This window comes from Myotis yumanensis, unplaced genomic scaffold, assembly GCF_028538775.1.
Source record: "Myotis yumanensis isolate MYYU_CA2020_CCGP unplaced genomic scaffold, mMyoYum1.0.hap1 SCAF_1, whole genome shotgun sequence".
NCBI lineage: Eukaryota > Metazoa > Chordata > Mammalia > Chiroptera > Vespertilionidae > Myotis > Myotis yumanensis.
In genome coordinates this window covers 117,867,112-117,890,381 of record NW_027223752.1, presented here as the reverse complement: position 1 = coordinate 117,890,381, position 23,270 = coordinate 117,867,112, and the positions used below count along the sequence as shown (strand labels likewise).

At 40.2% G+C, this 23,270-nt stretch overlaps 1 protein-coding gene and 1 non-coding gene across 11 annotated transcripts in view; one reads left to right on the top strand and one right to left on the bottom strand.

The window, feature by feature from the left end:
- MYO9A (myosin IXA) overlaps positions 1–23,270 on the bottom strand; it is a 429,988-nt gene that overhangs the window by 264,500 nt on the left and 142,218 nt on the right. For all 10 annotated transcript variants that reach the window (XM_070431053.1, XM_070431061.1, XM_070431045.1 and 7 more), the window contains 3 exons: positions 21,324–21,423; positions 19,233–19,289; positions 5,428–5,525 (listed from right to left, as the gene is read on the bottom strand). In XM_070431053.1, the coding sequence (XP_070287154.1) occupies positions 5,428–5,525; positions 19,233–19,289; positions 21,324–21,423 (255 nt within the window). The remainder of the gene's footprint in view (positions 1–5,427; positions 5,526–19,232; positions 19,290–21,323; positions 21,424–23,270) is intronic.
- Positions 10,588–10,694, top strand: LOC138999665 (U6 spliceosomal RNA). Its single transcript, XR_011469421.1, has one exon. It is a non-coding gene; the product is annotated as a U6 spliceosomal RNA (small nuclear RNA).

Sequence of the window (23,270 nt, the reverse complement as noted above, 5' to 3'; positions counted from 1 at the left end):
CACCTGCACCCGCTGCTGGCATTGGAGCCGCCGCTGGCACCCACTGCTAGCGCCCGGTGCCAGGCCCGATCACTCAGCACCATCAGCAGGTACGAGCGGCAGCTACCGACCCCAATCGCCCCTCAGGGCTTCTCCACCTCCTCCTGCTCCTGAGGGGAGATCGGGACAGCAGCTGCCGCTTGCACCCGCTGTTGGCGCTGGCCACAATTGCTCCACGCCTTCAGCGGGTGCGAGCGGAGCTGTCGCCATCAGCGTGTGGGAGAAGCGACAGCGGGAGCGGAGCTGCTGGCAGATAGGGAACCAGGGGCTACGGCAGAAGGGGCTGGGCAGGGGCACAGAGGGTGTGCCGAGACCAGCCCCTGTGCCTACCATAGCCTCCCGGCCCACAGTTCCTTTCAAGGTGCACAACTTTGTGCACTAGGCCCCTAGTCTATATATATAAAAGGCTAAGCGACTGTTCGACCTTTCAATCAGTAGCTATGACGTGCGCTAGCCACTAGGGGGGCAGACGTTCAACACACAGGTATGGAAACATGGAACACACAGATGAATCTGAGGGAAGTGGGGAGAAGGGAGGGTGAGAAGAGATTAACCAAAGATCTTTTATGCATACTAGAGGCCCGGTGGGGTCTCTTGGCCTGGCCTACAGGGATCAGGCTAAAACCGGCAGTCTGACATCCCCCAAGGCGTCCTGGATTGCAAGAGGGTGCAGGACAAGCTGAGAAACCCCACAAGTGCACAAATCTGTGCACCGGACCTCTAGTATTTAAGAAAGCCTTTCCTACATGTATTACATGATCTCACTTATATTTGGAATCTAATGAACAAATTAAACTGATGAACAAAAGAGACCCAGAGACATTGAAGCATGCAATACACTGACATATTTCAGAGGGGAGGGGTAAGGAGAGATGAACCAATGAACTTATATGTATACAAGAGGCCTGGTGCATGAAATTCATGTACTTGGGTGGAGGGTCCCTCAGCCTGGCCTGTGCCCTCTTGCAGTCCGGGAGCCCTCGGGGGATGTCCAAATGTCATGGGATCAAGCCGAAACCGGCCCTCTGACATCCCCCAAGGGGTCCCGGATTGCAAGAGGGTGCAGGCTAGGCCAAGGGACCCCACCAGTACACGACTGGGGCTGGGGAGGGACACGAGAGGTTGGCTAGCCAGGGAGGGACCGCGGGAGGGCTCTAGGGCATGTTCGGCCCATCTCGCTCAGTTCCGATCAGCCGTACCCCAACAGCAAGCTAACCTACCAGTTGGAAGTTGGAGCGTCTGCCCCCTGGTGGTCAGTGCACATCATAGCAACTGGTAGACCAGTTGACTGTTTGCCCCCTGGTGGTCAGTGCATGTCATAGCGAATGGTCAACTGGTCTATTGTCTCCCCCTAGTGGTCAGTGCATGTCATAGTGAGCGGTTGAGAGACCTTAGCATATTATTAGCATACTAGAGGCCCGGTGCACAAAAATTTGTGCACTCGGGGGGGGGGGAAAGGGGGTCCCTCAGCCCGGCCTGTGCCCTCTCGCAGTCTGGGACCCCTCGGGAGATAATGACCTGCTGGCTTAGGCCTGCTCCTGAGTGGCAGAGGGCAAGCCCAATCCCTAGGTGCAGCCCCTGGTCGGGCTCAGAGCAGGGCTGATTGGGGAGTTGGGGCACCGCCCCCAGTCATGCACAGAGCAGGGCAGATTGGGAGGTTGCGATGCCACCCTCAGTCACGCTCAGGGTAGGGCTGATTGGGGGGTTGGGGCACCGCCCCCTGCCACACTCAAGGCAGGTTCAATGGGGAGGTTGCGGCGCCACCCCCTGTGATGCACAGAGCAGGGCCAATCAGGGGGTTGGGGCGCTGCCCCCTGTCACTCACAGAGCAGGGCCCATCAGGGGGTTGGGGCACTGTCCCCTGTCACTCACAGAGCAGGGCCAATCAGGGGGTTGGGGCACTGCCCCCCCCCTCATCACGCACAGAGCAGGGCCCATCAGGGGGTTGGGGAGCTCCCCCCTGTCACGCACAGAGCAGGGCCCATCAGGGGGTTGGGGAGCTCCCCCCTGTCACGCACAGAGCAGGGCCAATCAGGGGGTTGGGGCGCCCCCACTGTCACACTCAGGGCAGGGCCGATGGGGAGGTTATGGCTCTACCCCGTCACACACAGAGCAGGGCCCGTGGGGGGGGGGGGGGTGGGGTTGGGGCACCACCCCCTGTCACACACAGAGCAGGGCCGATCAGGGGGTTGGGACACCACACCCTGTCACACACAGAGCCGCAGGGCGATCAGGGGGTTTGGGCGCTGCCCCCTGTCATGCTGATCTGGTGCCAGGAGGCCTCGTGGCTCCGCTGATCCCTGTGCTGGGAGGCATATTACCCTTTTACTATATAGGATAGAGGCCTGGGGGCTGGCTGGTTTGCCCTGAAGGGTGTCCTGGATCAGGGTGGGGGTCCCCACCGGGGTGCCTGGCCAGTCTGGGTGAGGGGCTGAGGACTGCTTTCAGGCTAGGGGTTTTGACTGAAGCTCCCAACCACTCCTTTTTTTCTTTTTTTTTTTCTTCTGGGCCAGCTTTAGCTCTGGCTCTAGCTCTGAGGCTTCCGCTGCTGGTTTGTTTGCCATTCTATAATCGAAACAATGTATAACTTCAGCTCTGAGATCCCAGCCTGCTATATTTGTTAGAATGTTTCAAACTGCCAGCTCAGAGGCCTGCAAGTGAGGCGGGGAACGTTGGAATCTGCAGTCACTGGAGCAAGCAAACCTCACGTTCGCTTCCAGCTGCCTGGCTGCCGGCCGCCATCTTGGCTGACAGTTAATTTGCATAAGGATACGCTGATTAGCCAATCGGAAGGGTAGCGGTCGTACGCCAATTACCATTTTTCTCTTTTATTAGTGTAGATTGCGCTTTGATTGGTTGAACGGATGACCAGACACTTAGCATATTAGGCTTTTATTATGTAGGATATGCATGGCCCATGGACAGACAATAGTGTGCAGGGAGGCCCAGGAAGGTGACTGGAACAAGGTAGAGGAGCCCAATGGGATATCTGTAATACTTTCAACGATAAAGATAAAATTTTTTTTTAAAAAAGGCTTTCCTACATCATATGACGGTACCCTTGATAAATGTTTTTTTAAAACAGCCTGAGGCCATTGGGGTACATTATCTAATATCAGGCCCCAACTGTGAGACATTTACCTCTAGACCCTCCCTTTTGTCTCCCCCCGCACCCTCCAGTCTTTGAGGAACACATGCCCCTCTTCCAGTCAGCAAACTAATCCCTCCACTTGCGCTCTCCATCCCATGAACTCCAGTTTGCTGGGATACATTATTATACTTTTTTTGTATCACTCACCTAAACCTATAAGAATTTTTAATCAAAATAATCTCATGTTCACTTCTCTCTCACTTTAAAAAACCCATCCTAGATTTCACATCTTCTTCCTCCCCTTCACAAACAAGCATACTAATAAGGACTGACTTATAAATCCTTGTCTTTACTTTGTCATCCCTTTTTACAATCACATTCTGGCATCTAAAATGTCTCATAGAGGTTACCAAGGACTTCCATGTAACTAAGAAAAGCATATTATTCCTTAACTTATCTGACATCTCAAAGGCATTTAACACAACTGACCATCTAAAACTGAACACAACTCTATCTAAAAGCCATTCCTGAAAATTCAGATATATACATATATTTGTGCCTTGACCACTTTATTTCTTTAGGATAAATTTGTCCTTACTTATGAAATTTACACTATGTGTTTTACTAAAATTAGGAAGTATTCTAAATAAATAAAGATACTTCTTTAGAGACCTATAGCTATATTTTTAGAGGTCCTGAGTCAACATCTAATTTATAGGTCTAATTTCTTAAATAATTAAAAATGTTTAATGATTCAAACAAAAAACAAGTCAATTATAAAGGACTAAGTCATAAAGTTAGACTGGGTTAAATTAAAGAGGAAACTTAGTATCAAGTGAAATATTATAAAAATAAACAGAAGTCAAAAGATATACAAACAGTAATTACTGAGCCATTTTTTAAAAAAAAATTTTTTATTGATTTCACAGAGAGGAAGGGAAAAGGATAGAGAGATAGAAACATCAATAAAAGAGGAACATCCATCGGCTGCCTCCTGCACACCCTCTTTGGATTGAGCCCGAAACCCCGAAACCCCGGCATGTGCCCCGACCGAAAATCAAACTGTAACCTCCAGGTTCATGGGCTGACGCTCAAACACCACACCACACCAGCCAGGCCTGAGCCATTTTTAAAAACTGTTTTTGCAGTAGTTTCTATGGTTGGTAATTACATTGTTTCAGAACTTTGGATTCAAAAATCAGCACATTAATGTTTCCTCATACACAAATATGTAATGCATAGACTCCAGGAATAAGAAACATCATATAAGCAAATCAATATACTATAATTCAATATAAAAAAGATTAATAAATATAAATAAGAGTCCCTGTTCTCAAAAAGCTTATAATCTTCCATTTGGAGATAACAATAACCATACTATAAGGCAGGATACCTAAAAACAAAGAAGCAGAAACAATGTACAGTTAAAGGAAATCTCATTAAAAAGGTTTGGCTCAGTAGATAGAGTGTTGGACAGCATACTGAAGGGTTCCAGATTCTTTTCTGGTCAAGGGCACATGCCTGGGTTACAGGCTCTCCCTAGTAGGGGGGCGTGCAGGAGGCAGCCGATCAATGATTCTCTCTCATCATTGATGTTTCTCTCTCTCTCTCCCTCTTCCCTCTCTCTCTAAAAATCAATAAACTTTTTTTTAAATTGGTAATGTTACAATTATTTTTCTGGTGAGAGTCAAGGTTATTTGTGTCTTTAATTTGAAATAGTTTATGTTATGTATCGCTTACTTCATCTTTATCTCAACCTTTTTACATTTTATTTTAGTTCAACGTATTTAATACAATAAACAAAATGTTTAGTACAAATAGTACAGACATTACTTTAAAGAGTAAATATATGGAAATTATGTTTTACTGATAGGTATGTGAGCTTTAATAAGATTAGAGATCAATGATATAGAAAATAAAAAACTATAAAAACAGTGTTATAAAAAAAAAAACAGTGTTATAAAGCAACAGTGTTTACATAAGGTTCATGAAGAGGCTTCAGGGACACCAGAAACTCTTGCAATTATATGCAAATGTTTATAAATATAAATTGTACAGGAAGAAGAGCTCCTGGGCTTTCAACTGATTTTCAAAATACCTCAAAGAATTTTTGACAAAAAAAACAATTCAAAACAAGTCTTTTAGAAAAATAAATTTTCTAAGCCACACCTAAGAAGGAAAAGGCACTAAACCAGGACTATAATAAAAGTGTCTCAAAGGACCAAGAAAGAGGAATTCTTAAACACACATCATAATTTGTTCTCTGTTCAAGGTATAAAAACAATAAATAAACTCACTGTCTTTGTGTCTTGGGAAGAAATCCTACCATTTCCATGGCCAGTTGTAAGCGTTCAAAGTCATGCTTCAAATCCTCCCCCTCCACTGTGAAGCAATCCTGTTTATTAAAAAAAAAAATTTTAAAAAGGGGGAAATAAAAATTACCTGTTGAAAACTAACATAAGCCACTCAGAAATATAGTAATTTTAGATAAGTACACCTACACATAAAAATTGGAGCTGGTAAAATACTTAGACAAATTCATTATACCTCTAATCTTATGCAAACTAAACACATAGTACTTACCAAAATACCATAAAGTTACGTTGTTTTCTCCCTTTCACAATCAACAAGGCAAGACTCTCAAAAGTAACTTATGATAGCAATTTTTACTTTGAGTGGTTCAGAAGAGTTTTAAAGACCCAAAGCATTCAAAAGACCTCAATTACACAAACGAGTGCAAATTATTCAACAAATCCTAATATATAAAAACCCTGGGTCCATCACGACGGGAGGCTTGACCACCTGGAAGTCAGACCTGCAGTCAGCGTTGGGTTGCCGTGGCAACCCAGCACTGACTGCTGAGGGGGCTGCGAATCAGGCCCAGAGAGAGGCCTGAAGAGAGAAGCAGGGTCTGATCTGTAGCCTGTGTGGCAGCTGTTGATCAGCACTTGCCTCTCTCTTTCTCTCCTGGCTGGACCAGCAGCTGCGCCTCCATTTCTCTCCAGGCCTCCACCGGGGCTGCTGATCAGCCCCACCTTTCTGATCAGGCCCCATTGATAGGCCCAGAGACGCTGACTGGCATAGAAACCAACCAATCAGAACCAAATATGGGTCAACTGTGAGGAGCCAATGGCTGCCTAGGAGGCGGAGCTTTTGACGCTGACTGGCATAGAAACCAACCAATCAGAACCAAATTGGCCTGCAGAAGAGGGCAGTTAGGGGCAAGATTAGGCCAGCAGGGGAGGGTAGTTGGGGCGAGATTAGGTCAGCAGGGGAGGGCCGTTGGGGGCAAGATTAGGCCGGCAGGGGAGGGCAGTTGAGGGCGAGATGAGGCCAGCAGGGGAGGGTAGTTAGGGGTGATCAGGCAGGCAGAGGCAGTTGAGGGCGAGATTAGGCTGGCAGGGGAAAGCAGTTGGGGGCAAAATCAGGTTAGCAGGGGAGGGCAGTTAGGGGCGATCAGGCAGGCAGGCAGGTGAGCAGTTAGGAACCAGCAGTCCCAGATTGCGAGAGGGATGTACGATTGGAGAGGGTGCAGGCTGGGCTGAGGGGACCCCCCCACCCCCGCACGATTTTCGTGCACCGGGCCACTAATATTTAATAAATGCCTACTCATCAGCAAGTCACTGAACTAGATCCTGGGACACAAAAATAAATTTTAGAAGAGGCAATAATTTAATTGAGAAGTGGAGTATAGATTTGTATGATACAAAAATGTTCATATTATATCAATTCAGATATATAATAAATGGCTCCAAATAAAATAATATAAATATGATAATCAATCAGCAAAAGAAAACAGTGTACACTACCAGATAAAAAATATTACTTTTTCAGAGTAACCATTCTCCTTCAGTTCCCCCCAAAACATTAACATTGTACACTTAAGTCCTTTTTTTAAAGTTATTTTACTATGTTTCTTTTATTATTTTAAATGTGTTTATTGATTTTAGAGAGAGAGGAAGGGAAAGGGACAGAGAGAAACATCAATCAGGATCAGCTGCTTCCTACATGCCCCCTACTGGGGAGTGAGCCCACAACCTGGGCAAGTCCCCTAACCAGGAATCTAACCTACGACCTCTCAGTGCATGGGGCAAATTAGCCACACCAGCCAGGGCTGTACACTTAAGTCTATACATTCCTTTATTGGATGTTCTCAGAGTCCATTACATTTACATAGTCAAAAACATCCTTCCACGTATTTATGTTTGTAATGCCTATCCAAAGGCATGTTGTATCAAACACTCAGTAAACTGTTATCTGCTGTATTCACTTCATTATTTCCAGCATCAAGTCAGCAAAGAAGAAAGTGGGTAATTATTGAAATAAATATATAATCATTGAATTATTAAATAAATACTGAATTGAATGAAACACTCCTTTGTGAGAAATGAAGTGCTCATTTATTTTTTTTTAAGTATCAAGCATCTATCATGTATAATATGCTTCAGATACTGTAAGAATGAGTTACTGAATACATCGCAATATAGTTTAAATTTTTAAATACACTTCAATAAGAATTCTTTCTGAGAATCCATGCATTTTCTGCCTATAACATTTTTGGTAAGCAATTTTAAGACACATTTAAGACAATGTCCTGCTCACTAAAAAATTTTAACACATTTTTACCTACAGTAAAACTTTTTAAAATGCTCTTGCTTCTTTCCTCCAAGACCCCAAACATCTCATTTATTTTATGAGTTAATAAACATTTCTCTATAACCAGTAAGGGGGGTGAGGGGTTCTGTGCTTCCACTTGAGTAAACCAAATGATATAGCAATGATTCTCATAATTTATAGTCTTCTTGTCTGTTCCCAAAGGAATATTACAATCCTATCTAATAATAGACAAACATGGTAATTGACCCTTATCTTCGCTACACCTCCCATTGGCTAATAGGCGCGATATGCAAATTAACCGCCAACAAAGATGGCAGCTAATTTGCATACTTCAGGCAGGGCGGGACAGCGAGAGCTGCCAGCGCGCTGCCATCCAGGGCAGGGCCAGCCCCAGGAGCCAGCCTTGCCTTACTGCCTGGGACCCAATCATTGGCGGGTCCCAGGCAGCAAGGCAGCCCCACCCCAGAAGCCCCCAGGAGCCAGCCCCACCTTGCCGCCGGGGACCCGATCATCAGCGGGTCCCAGGCAGCAAGGCAGCCCCGCCCCAGAAGCCCCAGAAGCTGCCTGATATGGTAGTAACTCTATCAGTAAGCACTCTGAAAGTCAGTGGCATAAATGCACCAATTAAAAGACAGATTATGAGGGTGAATCAAAAACAAAACCCACTTTAAATATAAAGACACATATAGATTAAAAGTAAATGAATTAAGCTGCAGCCTGTTTTACTCAGTGGATAGAGCATTAGCCCGTGGACTGAAGGGTCCCAGGTTCAATTCCAGTCAAGGGCATGTACCTCAGTTGCTGGCTTGATCCCCAGTCCCTATCAAAGCATGTGTAGGAGGCAATCAATCAATGTGTCTCTCCCTTTCTCTTCACTCTCTCAAAATTCAATGGAAAAATACCCTTGGGTGAAGATCAACAAAAACAAAGTAAATGGATTAAGTAACATTAAAGAGATTATAAGAAAAATATATTCCAAATTTGGTTAGTTGTATAATGGTTATGTTTAAATTATTAACACCTAAGAAATTGGGTGAAGGGTACATATAATATGCTGTAGTATTTTATAGTTCTTTTTACATGTATGATATAATTTCAAATTACAATATTAAAAAATTAAAAATTAATAAAATATTAATTGAAATGTATCTGCATTACATGAAAAATCTAATTGCTTCTAGCATAATTTATTAAATTGTGCTAAAATTTACAAGGGTTCAATTAAAAAATATCTTAATTCTAAATGATATAATAGAAAATATATAATAGTGCAGTTATAAGCAATTATCTGAAAATAAAGATTTAAAAATGAATTTAAAGAAGGGATTAGCCAAAAAAAATATATGCACAACCCATGGACACAGACAACAGTATGGTGATGGCCAGAGAGAAGTGGGGGACAAGAGCTGGGTAGAGGGGGCAAGAGGGGGGAAATAGGGACATCCTGTATAATAATAATAAAAGGCTAATATGCACATTGACTGAACGGCAGAATGACCGGTTGCTCTGATGCGCACTGGCCACCAGGGGGCAGACTCTCAATGCAGGAGCTGCCCCCTGGTGGTCAGTGCACTTCCATATGGGGAGTGCAACTCAGCCAGAAGCTGGCTCATGGCTGGGCAGTGCAGTGGTGGTGGCAAGAGCCTCTCCCACCTCCGTGGCAGCACTAAGAATGTCCAACTAACGGTTTAGACCCAATCCCTTGGGGGCCTAAGCCTTTAGTCGGACATCCCCCGAGGGCTCCCTGGCTGCCAGAAAGATGTCTGACTGCAAACTTAGGCCTGATCCCCCAGGGAGTGGGCCTAAGTTGACATGTGGACATCCTCCAAGGGGTCCTGGACTGTGAAAGGGCGTAGGCCGGGCTGAGGGACCCGCCTCCCCCCCAACCCCAGTGCACAAATTTTTGTGCACTGGGCCCCTAGTGTATATATAATACTGAGAAAGCAAACTGAAAGAAGCACTAAAATATAAATACATTTATATTTTCTGTTATCCAGAATCAACTTTGTTATTACAAAGTGGTCTCAGTGAACACCAAAATCACAGTTTTTTAAAACACGCACTTAACTGTTTTTCTGATGACAAAGATATTAGAAAAACTAAGAATGGATTAATCTACCAGAACAGAAATATCCTTATCTTAATTTAGGTTCCTATGGAAGTAGACCTTGAGATCAAGATTCAGTACAAGTAGAAGGGGGATGGAAAAGTACTAGTAAAATAGGGAAGGCAATGTAGCCTGAATAGCGTACAATATTAAAGTAGCTACCACAGAGGGTAACTGGAGTTTAACCCCAAAGTAATCTCTGAGAAACAGTATAAAAGTACAGAGGTGAAAGAGCTGGAGCAGTTATAGACCCATCTCCCAATCAGTCATAGTTGAAAACTTTTGGAGAGAGGGGGAGGAGAGTTGTGAATTAACTCATAGGCCAAAAGAGCACAAAAACTGGGTCCTGGGGAAAGCTTTCAGGCACCAAAATACAAAGCTGTTGGAGGTCACTGAGAGAACAATGATCTGGTAAGATTCAAAAAATAAGGCAGGGAAATATCCCTCAATCATTACAACCCTTTCCACTGAAAGAAAAGAACTAACTCTTCTAGTAGTCCAACTCAGCTCAAGCTCTAATCTTACTTGATAACATGCTACTGCACACTCCCCAACACCAAATGGTTCTTTTATGACATCAGCGTTTTTTCCAACCCTTTCTCATTTATAAGTGCCCACAATAAGTGCGGCATATAGTAGGCATTTAATATGAGTATGAGGAAGAGAAAGTGAATGGTATAGTGAAATCTGACATTTTTTCTATGCTGTCTTTATTTTTTAGAATGGTATTTGGGTGCTCTCTTCGGGAGCACATACACTAAAATTGGAATGATACAGAGAAGATTAGCATGGCCCCTGCGCAAGGATGACACGCAAATTCGTGAAGCATTCCATATTTTTCAAAAAAAATTCCAGCAAATTGAATCCAGCAATACATTAGAAAGATCATACACCATGACCAAGTGGAATTTATTCCAGGGGGGATGGTACAATATCCGCAAATCAATAAATGTGATACACCATATAAAACTGAGAGATAAAAACCAAATAATCATACCCACTGATGCAGAAAAAGCATTTGACAAAAATCCAACACTTTCTTGATAAAAACCCTCAACAAGGTGGGAATAGAAGGATCATACCTCAACATAATAAAAGCCTTATATGACAAACCCACAGCCAACATCATACTCAATGGGCAAAAACTAAAATCATTTCCACTAAGAACAGGAACAAGACAGAGATACCCACTCTCACCACTCCTGTTTGACATAGTACTGGAAGTACTAGCCATTGAGATCAGACAAGAAGAAATAAAAGGCATCCAAATTGGAAAAGAAGAAGTAAAACTGTTCTTATTCGCAGATGACGTGATATTATACATAAAAAACCCCAAAGACTCCATCAAAAAACTACTGGACTTAATAAATGAATTCGGCAATGTAGCAGGATACAAAATTAACACCCAGAAGTCTATGGCTTTCCTATACACCAATAGTGAACTTACAGAAAGAAGAACTAAAAAAGCAATCCCATTTACCATTGCAACAAAAATATTAAGATACATAGGAATAAACTTAACCAAGGAGATAAAGGACCTGTACTCAGAAAATTCCAGAATGCTGAAAAAAGAGAGAGAAAGACATGAACAAATGGAAGCATATACCATGTTCATATATTGGTAGAATCAACATCATTAAAATGTCCATACTACCCAAAGCAATCTATAAATTCAACGCACTTCCCATTAACATACCAATGGCATACTTCAAAGACCTAGAACAAACTCTCCAAAAATTCACCTGGAATAAAAAAAGACCCTGAATAGCTGCAGTGATCCTGAGAAAGAAGAACAAAGTAGGTGGGATATCAATACCAGATACCAAGCTGTATTACAAATCCACTGTTCTCAAAACTGCCTGGTACTGGCACAAGAACAGACATATAGAATAGAATAGAGAGCCCAGAAATCGACCCAAACCAATATGCTCAATTAATATCTGACAAAGGAGGCAAGAACATACAATGGAGTCAAGACAGTCTCTTCAATAAATGGTGTTGGGAAAATAGGACAGATACATGCAAAAAAATGAAACTAGACCACCAACTTACACCATACACAAAAATAAACTCAAAATGGATAAAGGACTTAAATGTAAGACAGGAAACCATAAAAATACTAGAGGAATCCAAAGGCAACAAAATCTCAGACATATGCCGAAGCAATTTCTTCACCGATACATGTGAAGGGCATTGGAAACGAAAGGGAAAATAAACAAATAGGACTGCATCAAAATAAAAAGCTTCTGCACAGCAAAAGAAACCATCAACAAAACAACAAGAAAGTCCACTGCATGGGAGAACATATTTGCCAATGTTATCACCGATAAGGGTTTAATCTCCAACATTTATAGGGAACTCATACAACTTAACAAAAGGAAGATAAACAACCCAATTAAAAAATGGGCAAAGGACCTAAATAGACACTTTTCAAAAGAGGACATTCAGAAAGCCAAGAGACATATGAAAACATGCTCAAAGTTACTAATCATCTGAGAAATGCAAATCAAAACAACAATGAGGTACCATCTCACACCTGTCAGAATGGCTATCATCAACAAATCCACAAACGACAAGTGCTGGAGAGGATGTGGAGAAAAAGGAACACTCGTGCACTGCTGGTGGGAATGCAGACTGGTGCAGCCACTATGGAATACAGTATGGAGTTTCCTCAAAAAGTTAAAAATGGAACTCCCATTTGACCCAGTGATCCCACTTCTAGGAATATATCCCAAGAAACCAGAAACACCAACCAGAAAGGATATATGCACCCCTATGTTCATAGCAGCTCAATTCACCATAGCTAAGATCTGGAAACAGCCTAAGTGCCCATCAGCAGATGAATGGATTAGAACTCTGTGGTACATCTACACCAGGGGTCCTCAAACTACGGCCCGCGGGCCACATGCAAATACAAATATTGTATTTGTTCCCGTTTTGTTTTTTTTACTTCAAAATAAGATATGTGCAGTGTGCATAGGAATTTGTTCATAGTTGTTTTTTTAAACTATAGTCCAGCCCTCCAACGGTCTGAGGGACAGTGAACTGGCCCCTTGTTTAAAAAGTTTGAGGACCCCTGATCTACACGATGGAATACTATGCTGCTGTAAAAAAGAAGGAATTCTTACCATTTGCAACAGCATGGATGGAACTGGAGAACATTATGCTAAGTGAAATAAGCCAGTCAATGAAAGAAAAATACCACATGGTCTCACTCATTTATGGATAATTAAGACCATTATAAACTGATGAGCAAAAATAGATACAGGGGCAGAGCAACATCGAACAGACTGTCAAACTACAGCGGGAAGGCCGGGGAGAATTGCGGGGGGGGTAAGAGATCAACCGAGGGACTTGTATGCATGCACATGAGCATAACCAATGGACACAAGACACTGGGGGGTATGGGAGGCTAGGGGAGGGTCAAGGGGAGAAAAAAAAGGAGACATATATAATACTCTTTGTAATACTATAAGCAATAAAACAATTTAAAAAAAGAAAGCAGTATGGTGTTTCCTCAAAAAATTAAAAATGAATTGCCATTTGACCCAATAATACCACTTTTAGGAATATATCCCAAGAAAACAGAAACACCAATCAGAAAGGATCTATGCACCCCTGTGTTCATAGCAGCACAATTTACAATAGCTAAGATTTGGAAACAGCCTAAATGCCCATCAGCAGATGAGTGGATTAGAAAACTGTGGTACATCTACACAATGGAATACTACACTGCTTTAAAAAAAGAAGGAATTCTTACCATTTGCATGGATGGAATTGGAGAGCATTACACTAAGTGAAATAAGCCAGTCAGTGAAAGAAAAATACCACATGAATCTCACTCATTTATGGATAATAAAGAACATTATAACCTGATGAACAAAAAGATAGATACAAAGGCAGAAAAGCATCGAACAGACTGTCAAACGACAGGGGGCAGGCTGGGAATGGGTGGAGGATGCGGGGGTAAGAGATCAACCGAAGGACTTTTATGCATGCATATAAGCATAACCAATGGACGCAAGACACTGGGAGTGGGGTGAGGGCATGTGCCGGGGAGTAGGGGAAGCTGGGGGAAGGTCAATTGGGGGGAAAAAGGGAGACATATGTACTATTTGTAATACTTTAAACAATAAAAAAAGGAAAAAAATGATATTTGGAAAATCATGTTTTTTTATAACTACAGTTGATGGTGCAGGACATAAGTCATAATAATTCATTATGAGAGTAAAGATACTGGAGTTCATTTACGGGGAGAGGGGGGAGAGGGAGAGAGGGAGAGAGGGAAAGAGGGAGAGAGGGGAATAGGAAGAGGGAGAGAGAGAGGTAGAGAGAGAGAGAGAGAGAGAGAGAGAGAGAGAGAGAGAAGAGAGAACATAGCCCGATTGGAATCCCAGTTACACACTTAACTTCCTTCACCACCCTGGGGGAAGTCCCTTAAATTCTGAGTCCCCATTGCTTCTCAGGTGAGAGGTAATCAAACTAACTACAGCCAGGGGTTTTATAATGATCAAATATAATATGGATGTTACAGTGGTTTTTAAATGGAAAAATGTGTGCAAAAAACAATGTACAGCATGAAGAGACCTTATATTGGACTGGCACAGGGTAAAGAGTAAAGCCAGAAAAGATACATTGGAGGGAATTACAACAAACTTATAAACTGTCAGACAAGGAATGGCAGTAAGAGTCTTTATGCTATAGAAACACGTAAAATAGAAAGAAATGGAAACATTACAGATTCAAAAGATCCTACTCAAATTGCATCAGGATCTACCTATATACTGCATCAGGTCTACCTCATAGAAAAATAGGCTGCCAGGTATTATACAGATGTTTGGATTCCTACAAAGGTAGTAGTAATGACCATGGTGTGCACTTGTTCTCATTGGATAGTAAAATCTAATTCCTCTGCAGCATGGTAGACATGACAGTATTCTGAGATTTATTATGATAATTCTCATTAAAACTTTGCCTCATAGTTGGACCCTAAAATCATTCAAAGATTGGCTCTGAAAAATAAGAAGTTATTCAAAACTAGCTTTAAGGTAAAACTATTTGAATAGATTATTACTGTTTAAAGAAGGGAAATTAGCATTTACTAATTGTCTTCTACATATGGGAGTTACGATGAGAGAGTCACTTCACATATATAATCTCACTAAATCCTCAAAACACAAAAAGATGGGTATGTATATATAACTGTATGTCCATTTGTAGGGAAGAAACAGACTCAGCGGTTAAATAACTCGCCTATATGACATGGACAGCCAAACCAAAATCTATCCAGTACTAAATATTCTGCTTTCCCATGTAACACTAGTTGCTTGAGCTTATTTAATAGGATAATTCTTAAAAGAAATTAAATCACCATCCAATAGATAACACTAGGTTCTCTGTTAAAAGCAATTTTCTCATTATAGTTTCCCTTGGGATCATTTATACAATTCCATAATATGTATGATAAGTAATACAGCACAACTGGCATTACAGTCCTTACCAATTCTCTCTTCCTATAATTCTAGTTATATAAGTTCTTCTTTAAAATATATTTTTATTGATTTCAGAGAGGAAGGGAGAAGGAGAAAGAGAAAGAAACATCAATGATGAGAGAGAATCATTGATTGGCTGCCTCCTGCATGCCCCCTACAGGGGATCAAACCTGAAACCCAGGCATGTTCCCTTGACCGGAATCAAACCCAGGACCTTCAGTCCGCAGGCTGACGCTCTATCCACTGAGCCAAACCAGATAGGACTATATAAGTTCTAATAACAGAGAGAAAAACAAAGTTTAGATAGCCCCAAAATATACTATGAGGAGGAGCTAAGAGGAAAGGACAAAAGATCTTCAGACTGACTGATTGCTTTCATTAATTTTACTTATGAAAAAAACCAACAACAGAAAATATAATTAAAGTTCAAACTATAATAGACTTGAAAACAAGAAGCAGGATGGTGGTGATGAAAGTAATCTTAAGGGTGTAGGAGAATATGGCTGTAAACATCCTTCCAAAAGGAAAAAATGGATAATGATGATTCCAATGGTGGCAGCAGTAGTGGAAACATTTACTGTGCACTTACTAAGGATTAAGCACTCTGTCAAGCTGTTTAGATGCACTAATTTAATACTCACAAAAGATAAAGACCATTATTAACTCCTTAAATAAATTATAGAAACAAAAGAATTAAGTGACCTGCTCAGGTTCTCAAAACTAGTAAGTGGTTGAGCCAGTATTCAAGTTAGGTCTGTTTACTTTGGAGCGCAAATTCATAAGCATTATTTAGACTATCTAAAGAATAGCAGATCTGTTCATAATTTTATTATAATCTCTGCACAGAAAATCAAGTCTTATATTGGCCATGAGTTTCTAGGGCTCTTACCTACTTCCCAATGGTATAATAAGTGAAAAACAGAAGCCTCTCAACAGTAGAAAAACAGCATAAAATTTTTCTACTAAAATTTATCAGAATCTATACATTTAAATGTCTAAAATTTACTTTCCAAAATGTTAAATTGCTTGACTTATTAGAAAATGCTAACACAAACTTTGAAGGGAAAAATTAATGTGCATAATTACTGATCTTTTTCAACTCTGAAATAAGCTTGTTTTGTAATTAGTAGAGTTTCTTATCACATGCAGTAAGAATTAAAATGCTGGTTATTTAAAGCAAGGACTAAGATACTTTATGTTTCCAAAAGGACCTGTTAATAAATTAGTTCATTATGTAAGTAACTGACATAGATGAGTGTGTGTTTTCAGCCTATTACATTGACCTAATTGCAAACTAAAGGGAAGGAAAAAGATTATTTTGTGTCTTTTATATGATTATAAACTTGTCCTCATAAAATATAACAAATAAAGGTAAACTTACCTTATCATTTTATATGCTACTAGAGGCCCAGCGCACGAAATCATGTGGATAGGGTCCCTAGGCCTAACCTCCTGCAATCTGGGCTATCTTCTGCCCATTCACCAATCCCCAGGCTGAATGCCGCCTCCGCCGCCGGGCTGTCAGGCTGTTAGGATCACCAGCTCAACCCTGGCTACTCAGCTGCTCGGGGGCTCAGGCCTGTGGGAAAGTGTGTGCGGGAGACTTCACCTCCATGTGTGTGCTGGGTCACCGCTGATGGAATGCGCTGCTCACTCAGAGTCGCTCATGCGGGAGCCACCTCCGCCGCTATTGCTGTTGGGGCTGGGGCTTGAGGCACTGACAGAAGCTGTGGGGTGCGCGCGCGACCTACCTGCCCTGGCGTGAGGGGCCTCAAGCAGGCAGCGCAATTCATCAGCAGCCAGCCCGGCGCACACGCATCGAGGTGAAGTCGCCGGCGCTTGTTTTTCCACAGGCCTGAGCCCCCAAGCAGCCGGGGATGAGCTGGTGATCCCAACAACCTGACAGTCAACCTAGTCCTCCCACCACCCAACCCAATTCCCCCGTTAACCATTGCTGAATCATCGGAGCCTGCGGGCAGGAGAAGGGACCAAGAGGTGCTCAATGCACCTCATGATAACCGGTCATTTGGTCATCTTGGTCATCACAGACACTGGCTTTTTATATATATAGATATGCCCTTAAATCACTCAATTTACCAGGTGTACCAGTTAATAATGGTGGATTTTGTAATCAAAGAAAACACAATAATTTCAAGAGAAACATCAAAAGTGCTTTATTCAAAGTAATGTCCATCACTAGCTACACATTTCCCCATCTTTCAGGTAATTTGTGGATACCATCTCAATAGAACTTTTCTTGTTTTGAGGCAAACCATTCAGAGACCCAATTTTCCACTTCTTTGTACGTTTTGAAGTGCTGCTCAGAAAATGCACGTGCCATCGATTTTAACAAGTGGTAATCTGAAGGAGCAAGGTCTGTTGAATACAGCGGGTGGGTTAATACTTTCCAGGCAAGATCTTTTAACGTGTCTTTGACTGGTTTTAAAGTGTGTGATGGTGCGTCATCATGAAGCAAAATTACTTTGCCGTGTCTTCTGGCCCATTCTGGTCATTTTACGATCAAAGCGTGGTTCAAATTAATTATTTGTTGTCGGTAGTGATCAGTATTAACAGATTCACCTGGTTTTAGAAGCTCATAATACACCACACCTTCCTGATCCCACCAAACATAGAACACTGTCTTCTTTCCGAAGCGATTTGGCCTTGCAGTCGATGTTGATGGTTGACCTGGATCAACCCATGATTTTGTGCTTTTGGGATTCTCAAAATAAATCCACTTTTCATCGCCAGTCACAATTCGATGCAAAAAAGTCTTTCTTTCGTGCCATTGAAGCAACATTTTACTGATGACTTTTTGGTTTGCCATTTGTCTTTTGTTCAGTTGATGTGGCACCCATTTTTCTTCCTTTAAAATCTTTCCCATTGCTTGTAAATGATCAGAAATTGTTTGCTGAGCAACGTTTAATCTTTCTGCAAGTTGTTATTTAGTTTGACATGCATCTTCATCCAATAATGCTTGTTAATAGTTGGTCTTCAAACTTTTTCAGTTGACCTGACGTTCTTTGTCTTTCATATCGAAATCATCACTTTTAAAGCATTTAAACCAGCGTTCACAAGTATCTTGAGATGGAGCATGTTCACCATAAGCTTCCTGAAGTATATGATAACTTTCAGCAGCATTTTTCTTCAACATAAAGTAATGAATTAAAACTTCCCGCAAATGCTCTTTTTTTGGCACAAAATTCAACATTTTTATATGGAAAAATATCTATGATGTTAACACCTTCAGAAAATTTGACATATGAAGTTTTGAAGCTTGCTGTCAATATAACAAAATAGCATACATATCAAATCACATATATATCAACATATGTGCAATTCCATCTATTGAAAAAAGTCCACATTATTAACCGGTACACCTGGTAAAACATGAATATAAAGCAGAAGATATAAATATAGCCTCCCTTGCTATTAAAAAATCAGAAAAATTACACATGCATTCAGATGTAGACTGCTAACTGACACATAAAACAGGAAGGATATAACTTTTAAAAATAAATAATAAATACTACTCATGTGAGTAAACCATTAAAAATTTTTGAGAAAAAAAATGTCAAGGAGAAATCCCCTGTAGTTCATAAGGATCCACATCAATGCTGAAATCAGGAATGCAATCAATTTATTATTTGTCAAATTAAATACTAAATATAACTAATTATTAGCAGAAAATATCTTAAAAAAGTAAATTAAATGATTTTTAATCAACAAACCATATATATCAATGGAAAGAAATTTAATATTAAGTCTTCTTTCCTAGATTGTTTGTATGTCAGCTGATTTTCTTTCTAAGTCATGAAATAGATGCACATGAGCAAGATAAGGGTCCCTTAAGAGGAACATACAGTATTTAGGTACTTGTACTGACCGGCTCAGAATCACAGCAATAATCATCCCAGCTCTGTCTGAGGGGTTTCTTTGTTATCTGAAAGTAAGGCAGATTAGTTAGGTAGAAATAATAGTTATTACACTTTTCTAATAATCTCATAGTGTTCAGATGTCACTGGTGCTATCCAAAAAAAGTTATTTTGCATAACAGCATAAAACAAGAAACAACCAGGTAAACATTCCAATTCTGAGGGATCATATATTATTATAACCACTAGAGGCCCAGTGCACTGGAATTTTCGTGCACTGGGAGGGGGGGTGTCCCTCAGCCTGGCCTGACCCCTTCACAGTCCAGGAGCCCTCAGGGGATATCTACTGATGGCTTAGGCCCGCTCCCCACAGTTTGGCCTCCCTCTGCAGGAGGTGACCAGGCTGATCAGGGGAAGGCGCCGCCCCCATCACCCTGCTGCTGCTGCCACTGCCAGCCACCGCAGCTGCCGGCCCTCCTCAGCCCTTGCAGCCACTGCGGCTTTGTCTGGAAGGACATAAGGAAGACATCCAGTCTATCCAGTCTAATTAGCATATTACTCTTTTATTAGTATAGATACCTACTATTGTCCAGTGACTCTGAGATTTTTATTAACTGCTGAGTCTCATATTTATGAATACTGACCTAATGACAAGAATACATATGGCATGGCCACTGATTACAAAAAATCTGGAAGAACAGTAACTCTAAATTTCTCTAATATTAACAACTATCAGCTCATTTGTGGGCAATTACTACTTTTTAAAAAGAAATATATTTAATTACCCAAATATAATGTAAATCGTTTAAACAGGGGAGGGGGTAAAATCAGAAGCCCCATCAATGTTTTTTTGTAAAAAATACTACTTAAGTCTATATATGACAAGTACCTAGTATTATATCAGGAAGTGATATTTTTAATAATTTCATAGTTCTCAATATATCAATTCGAAGTTATTTCAATGTCGCTTCAAAATTAAGAAATACCCGTTATACAGCAGGCTTTTTCTTCAGAAAAGTCTAAGATGTTTCTTTCACAACCCTAAATACATACTACAATCTTTCAGCCATTATCAAAGTGTCAATTTGCTTACAAAAACTTCATAAGGATTTTTTAATTACCATAAAGGAATGTCTTTCCATAGATACTTTTGCCTCAAAAAATTAAAATAATAAGAAGAGGACATTAATGTACTATCATACCAATTCTATTAATGTTGGTCCTAGAATTTTTGCTAATATGAGAAATAATAAACTTAGTGAAATCAATGTAATGAAAAGTTGTGATAATTAGTATTTATTATGGAAGTTTGGGAGTATGATGTGAGTTTCAAGGAAGATAGAAATTTTCTAAGTCACTCCTTTGATAGATTTCATATTGAGTGTTTAATAGGATCATTCACTAAATTATAAAAATAATAATACCTTAAGTCAGTATTACAGTATCATGCAGAGAGGGGTATGTATTAGACCTCAAAACATGCAAATGAAATCTCAAGTAATCCCTTGCAAAGGTCAAGCATTAAGCATTGGTATCATTTAACAATATATACTAATATATATATATATATATTTTTTTATTGACTTGAGAGAGAAGGAAGAAAAGAAAGAAACCTCGATTTGTTGGTCCACTTATTTTTTAATTCCTTGGTTGCTTCTAGTTTGCACCCTGACCAAAGATCGAACTGGAACCGGAAGCTTGGCATATGGGGATGATGCTCTAAACAACTAATCAACCTGGGCAGGGAAGCATTAGTATCATTTAACATGGGTGGTCTGTAAAAGGTAAATTACTTTTGAGACAATAAACCATTTTTCTAACATGGAGATACCTATAAATAGCTTATTTTCTTAAAGAGTCTCAAAAAATGCAAAAGGCACACATATAACTAATCTTTTAAAACTCATGAGAGTAATAATTTTTAAATTTGAGAACTACATCACACAAATTTTTAGATTGCATGTTTGGAAATACTAGTTAATATCTATTACCAGATTTGGAAAACAAAGTCCAAAAAAAAAAAGAAAAGATAAGAAAACTGTTACTAAGAGCTAAAATTTAATAATGCCCTACATTTGAAAATGCTTTTCATTAATGCTTACCTGATTAAGATAATGATATTCTTCTGGTTGTTTAAGATGGAATGCTAATCTCTCTTCTTCACTTGCTCCTGCCAGGAGGTAATAGAATACATGATAGTTCCTGTTGGAAACAAAGAAGCATGGTTTTATAATGAATATGATCTATGGTTATCATTTAACTGGGAAAAAAAGCAAACATTAATTACTAAAATGTTTCAGCTTTGCTTGATTTTTAATACAAAGGTGATAAGCTCAATATTTAAGTACTATAAAATAAAATGTTTTGGATGTTGAATTCAAAGCAGAGGGGTGAAGGCAAGAACATGGCAAAGTTATAACCTCTGAAAATTCTCTCCTTCATAAACCAATTAGAATACTTAGCAAATTTGTCAAAAATCAACTTTTTAGAACTCTGGAAATTAACAGGTTTACAGCAATCCAGGAAGTGTTTATATAAGAGAAACGGCTGAATCTCAGTAAAACCAGTAAGCTTTGTGGCCTTTTAACTTGTCATATTCAACCTGCTGCTTGCCAGATCTATGGTAGTCTTCAAAACCAACAGTTTACAATCCTGGTCAACACCGAAGCCTGACAGTCTCCAAAAGAGAGCCTGGTTCCATAAGAAATATCATTATCAGAACTGTCTGGAAGAACCCATATTCAAAATTGTCCTTATTTGACCTGACCCCAAAGTAAACCAAGTGTGAAAGTCTTTTCCCCAGGGGCATTTTTAGAAAAGAATTATAGGTAAATTTTTAATATGTTATTGTCTGAAGCAGTGGATTAAATGTTGACGCAAAAAATAGACTAACCAAAAACTTAAAGGAAAACTCTGCGAATCTCCACCCAGTCTTTGAAAAGCTCCAATATACTGCTGAGAATCTAGATGACCATGCACATACGTAAAGCTGTGCACATGTCCAGGGCTACATGCCAGCTCTGCAAATACCAGAAGAGGTACTAAGCTCTCACTTCTGGTTAATCTTAATGGTCTGCACAAGCAGAAAGTAAAGGTGAAGGCAGAATTATAAAATGCCTATCTGATTGTGAAAGGCATGTCAAACTTACTATTTCCAAGCATTTAAGGAAATCTTTTTAATCATTAGGTAACCAAGCAGATTTACTTCAATGCCCATACTTGAAAAAGAATACAGACCTCACGAAGTTAGCTCAGAAAAGTCAAGAAACAAACAGCAGGAACAAAAACAACAACCACAAATCCTGGGATGGGGAGAATTTCATATCCAGAACTGCCACATGATTATTTCAAATGTCAAAATTTCAAAAAAAAAAAATATGAGGGCATGCAAAGAAACAAAAAGGCATAGCACATACAAAAAACATACATATATATCAATAGTAACTGTCCCTGAGGAAGCTCAGGCATTACTTATTAGACAACAGTTTTAAATATGTCCAAAAAACTAAAGGAAACTATGTTTAAAAGAACTAAAGGAAAATATGAGACTAATATCTCATCAAATGGACTATCAATAAAGACACAGAATTTACCATAAATGTCAAAAAGGAATTTTAAAGTTGAAAAACATAGTTTAATTATAAAAATTTAAATTAAAAAAAAAAAAACTAGAGGTCAATATCAGATCTGAACAGACAAGAAGAATGAATCAGTGAACTTGCAAACAGGTCAACTGAGAACAGTCTAAGAAACAAAAAGAGAAATAAAGAAAACTGAACAGAGTCTCAGAGTTCTGTGGGACACCATTACACAGACAACAACACTAGCATAATGCAGAGTACCAAGATATGGACAATGCAAGTTCAAAACAAAAAGAGAAAACAGTGCAGAAAGAATATTTTAAAAAATAATGACAAAGAACTCCCCAAATTTGGTGAATAATATTCTGTTCATCAAAGAAACTCAAAAAATTCCAGGTGGTGGAAGGGGAATCGAGATCCAAACCTAGACAAATCAAGACTGTTGAAAGAGAAAAACAAAATTTTCTT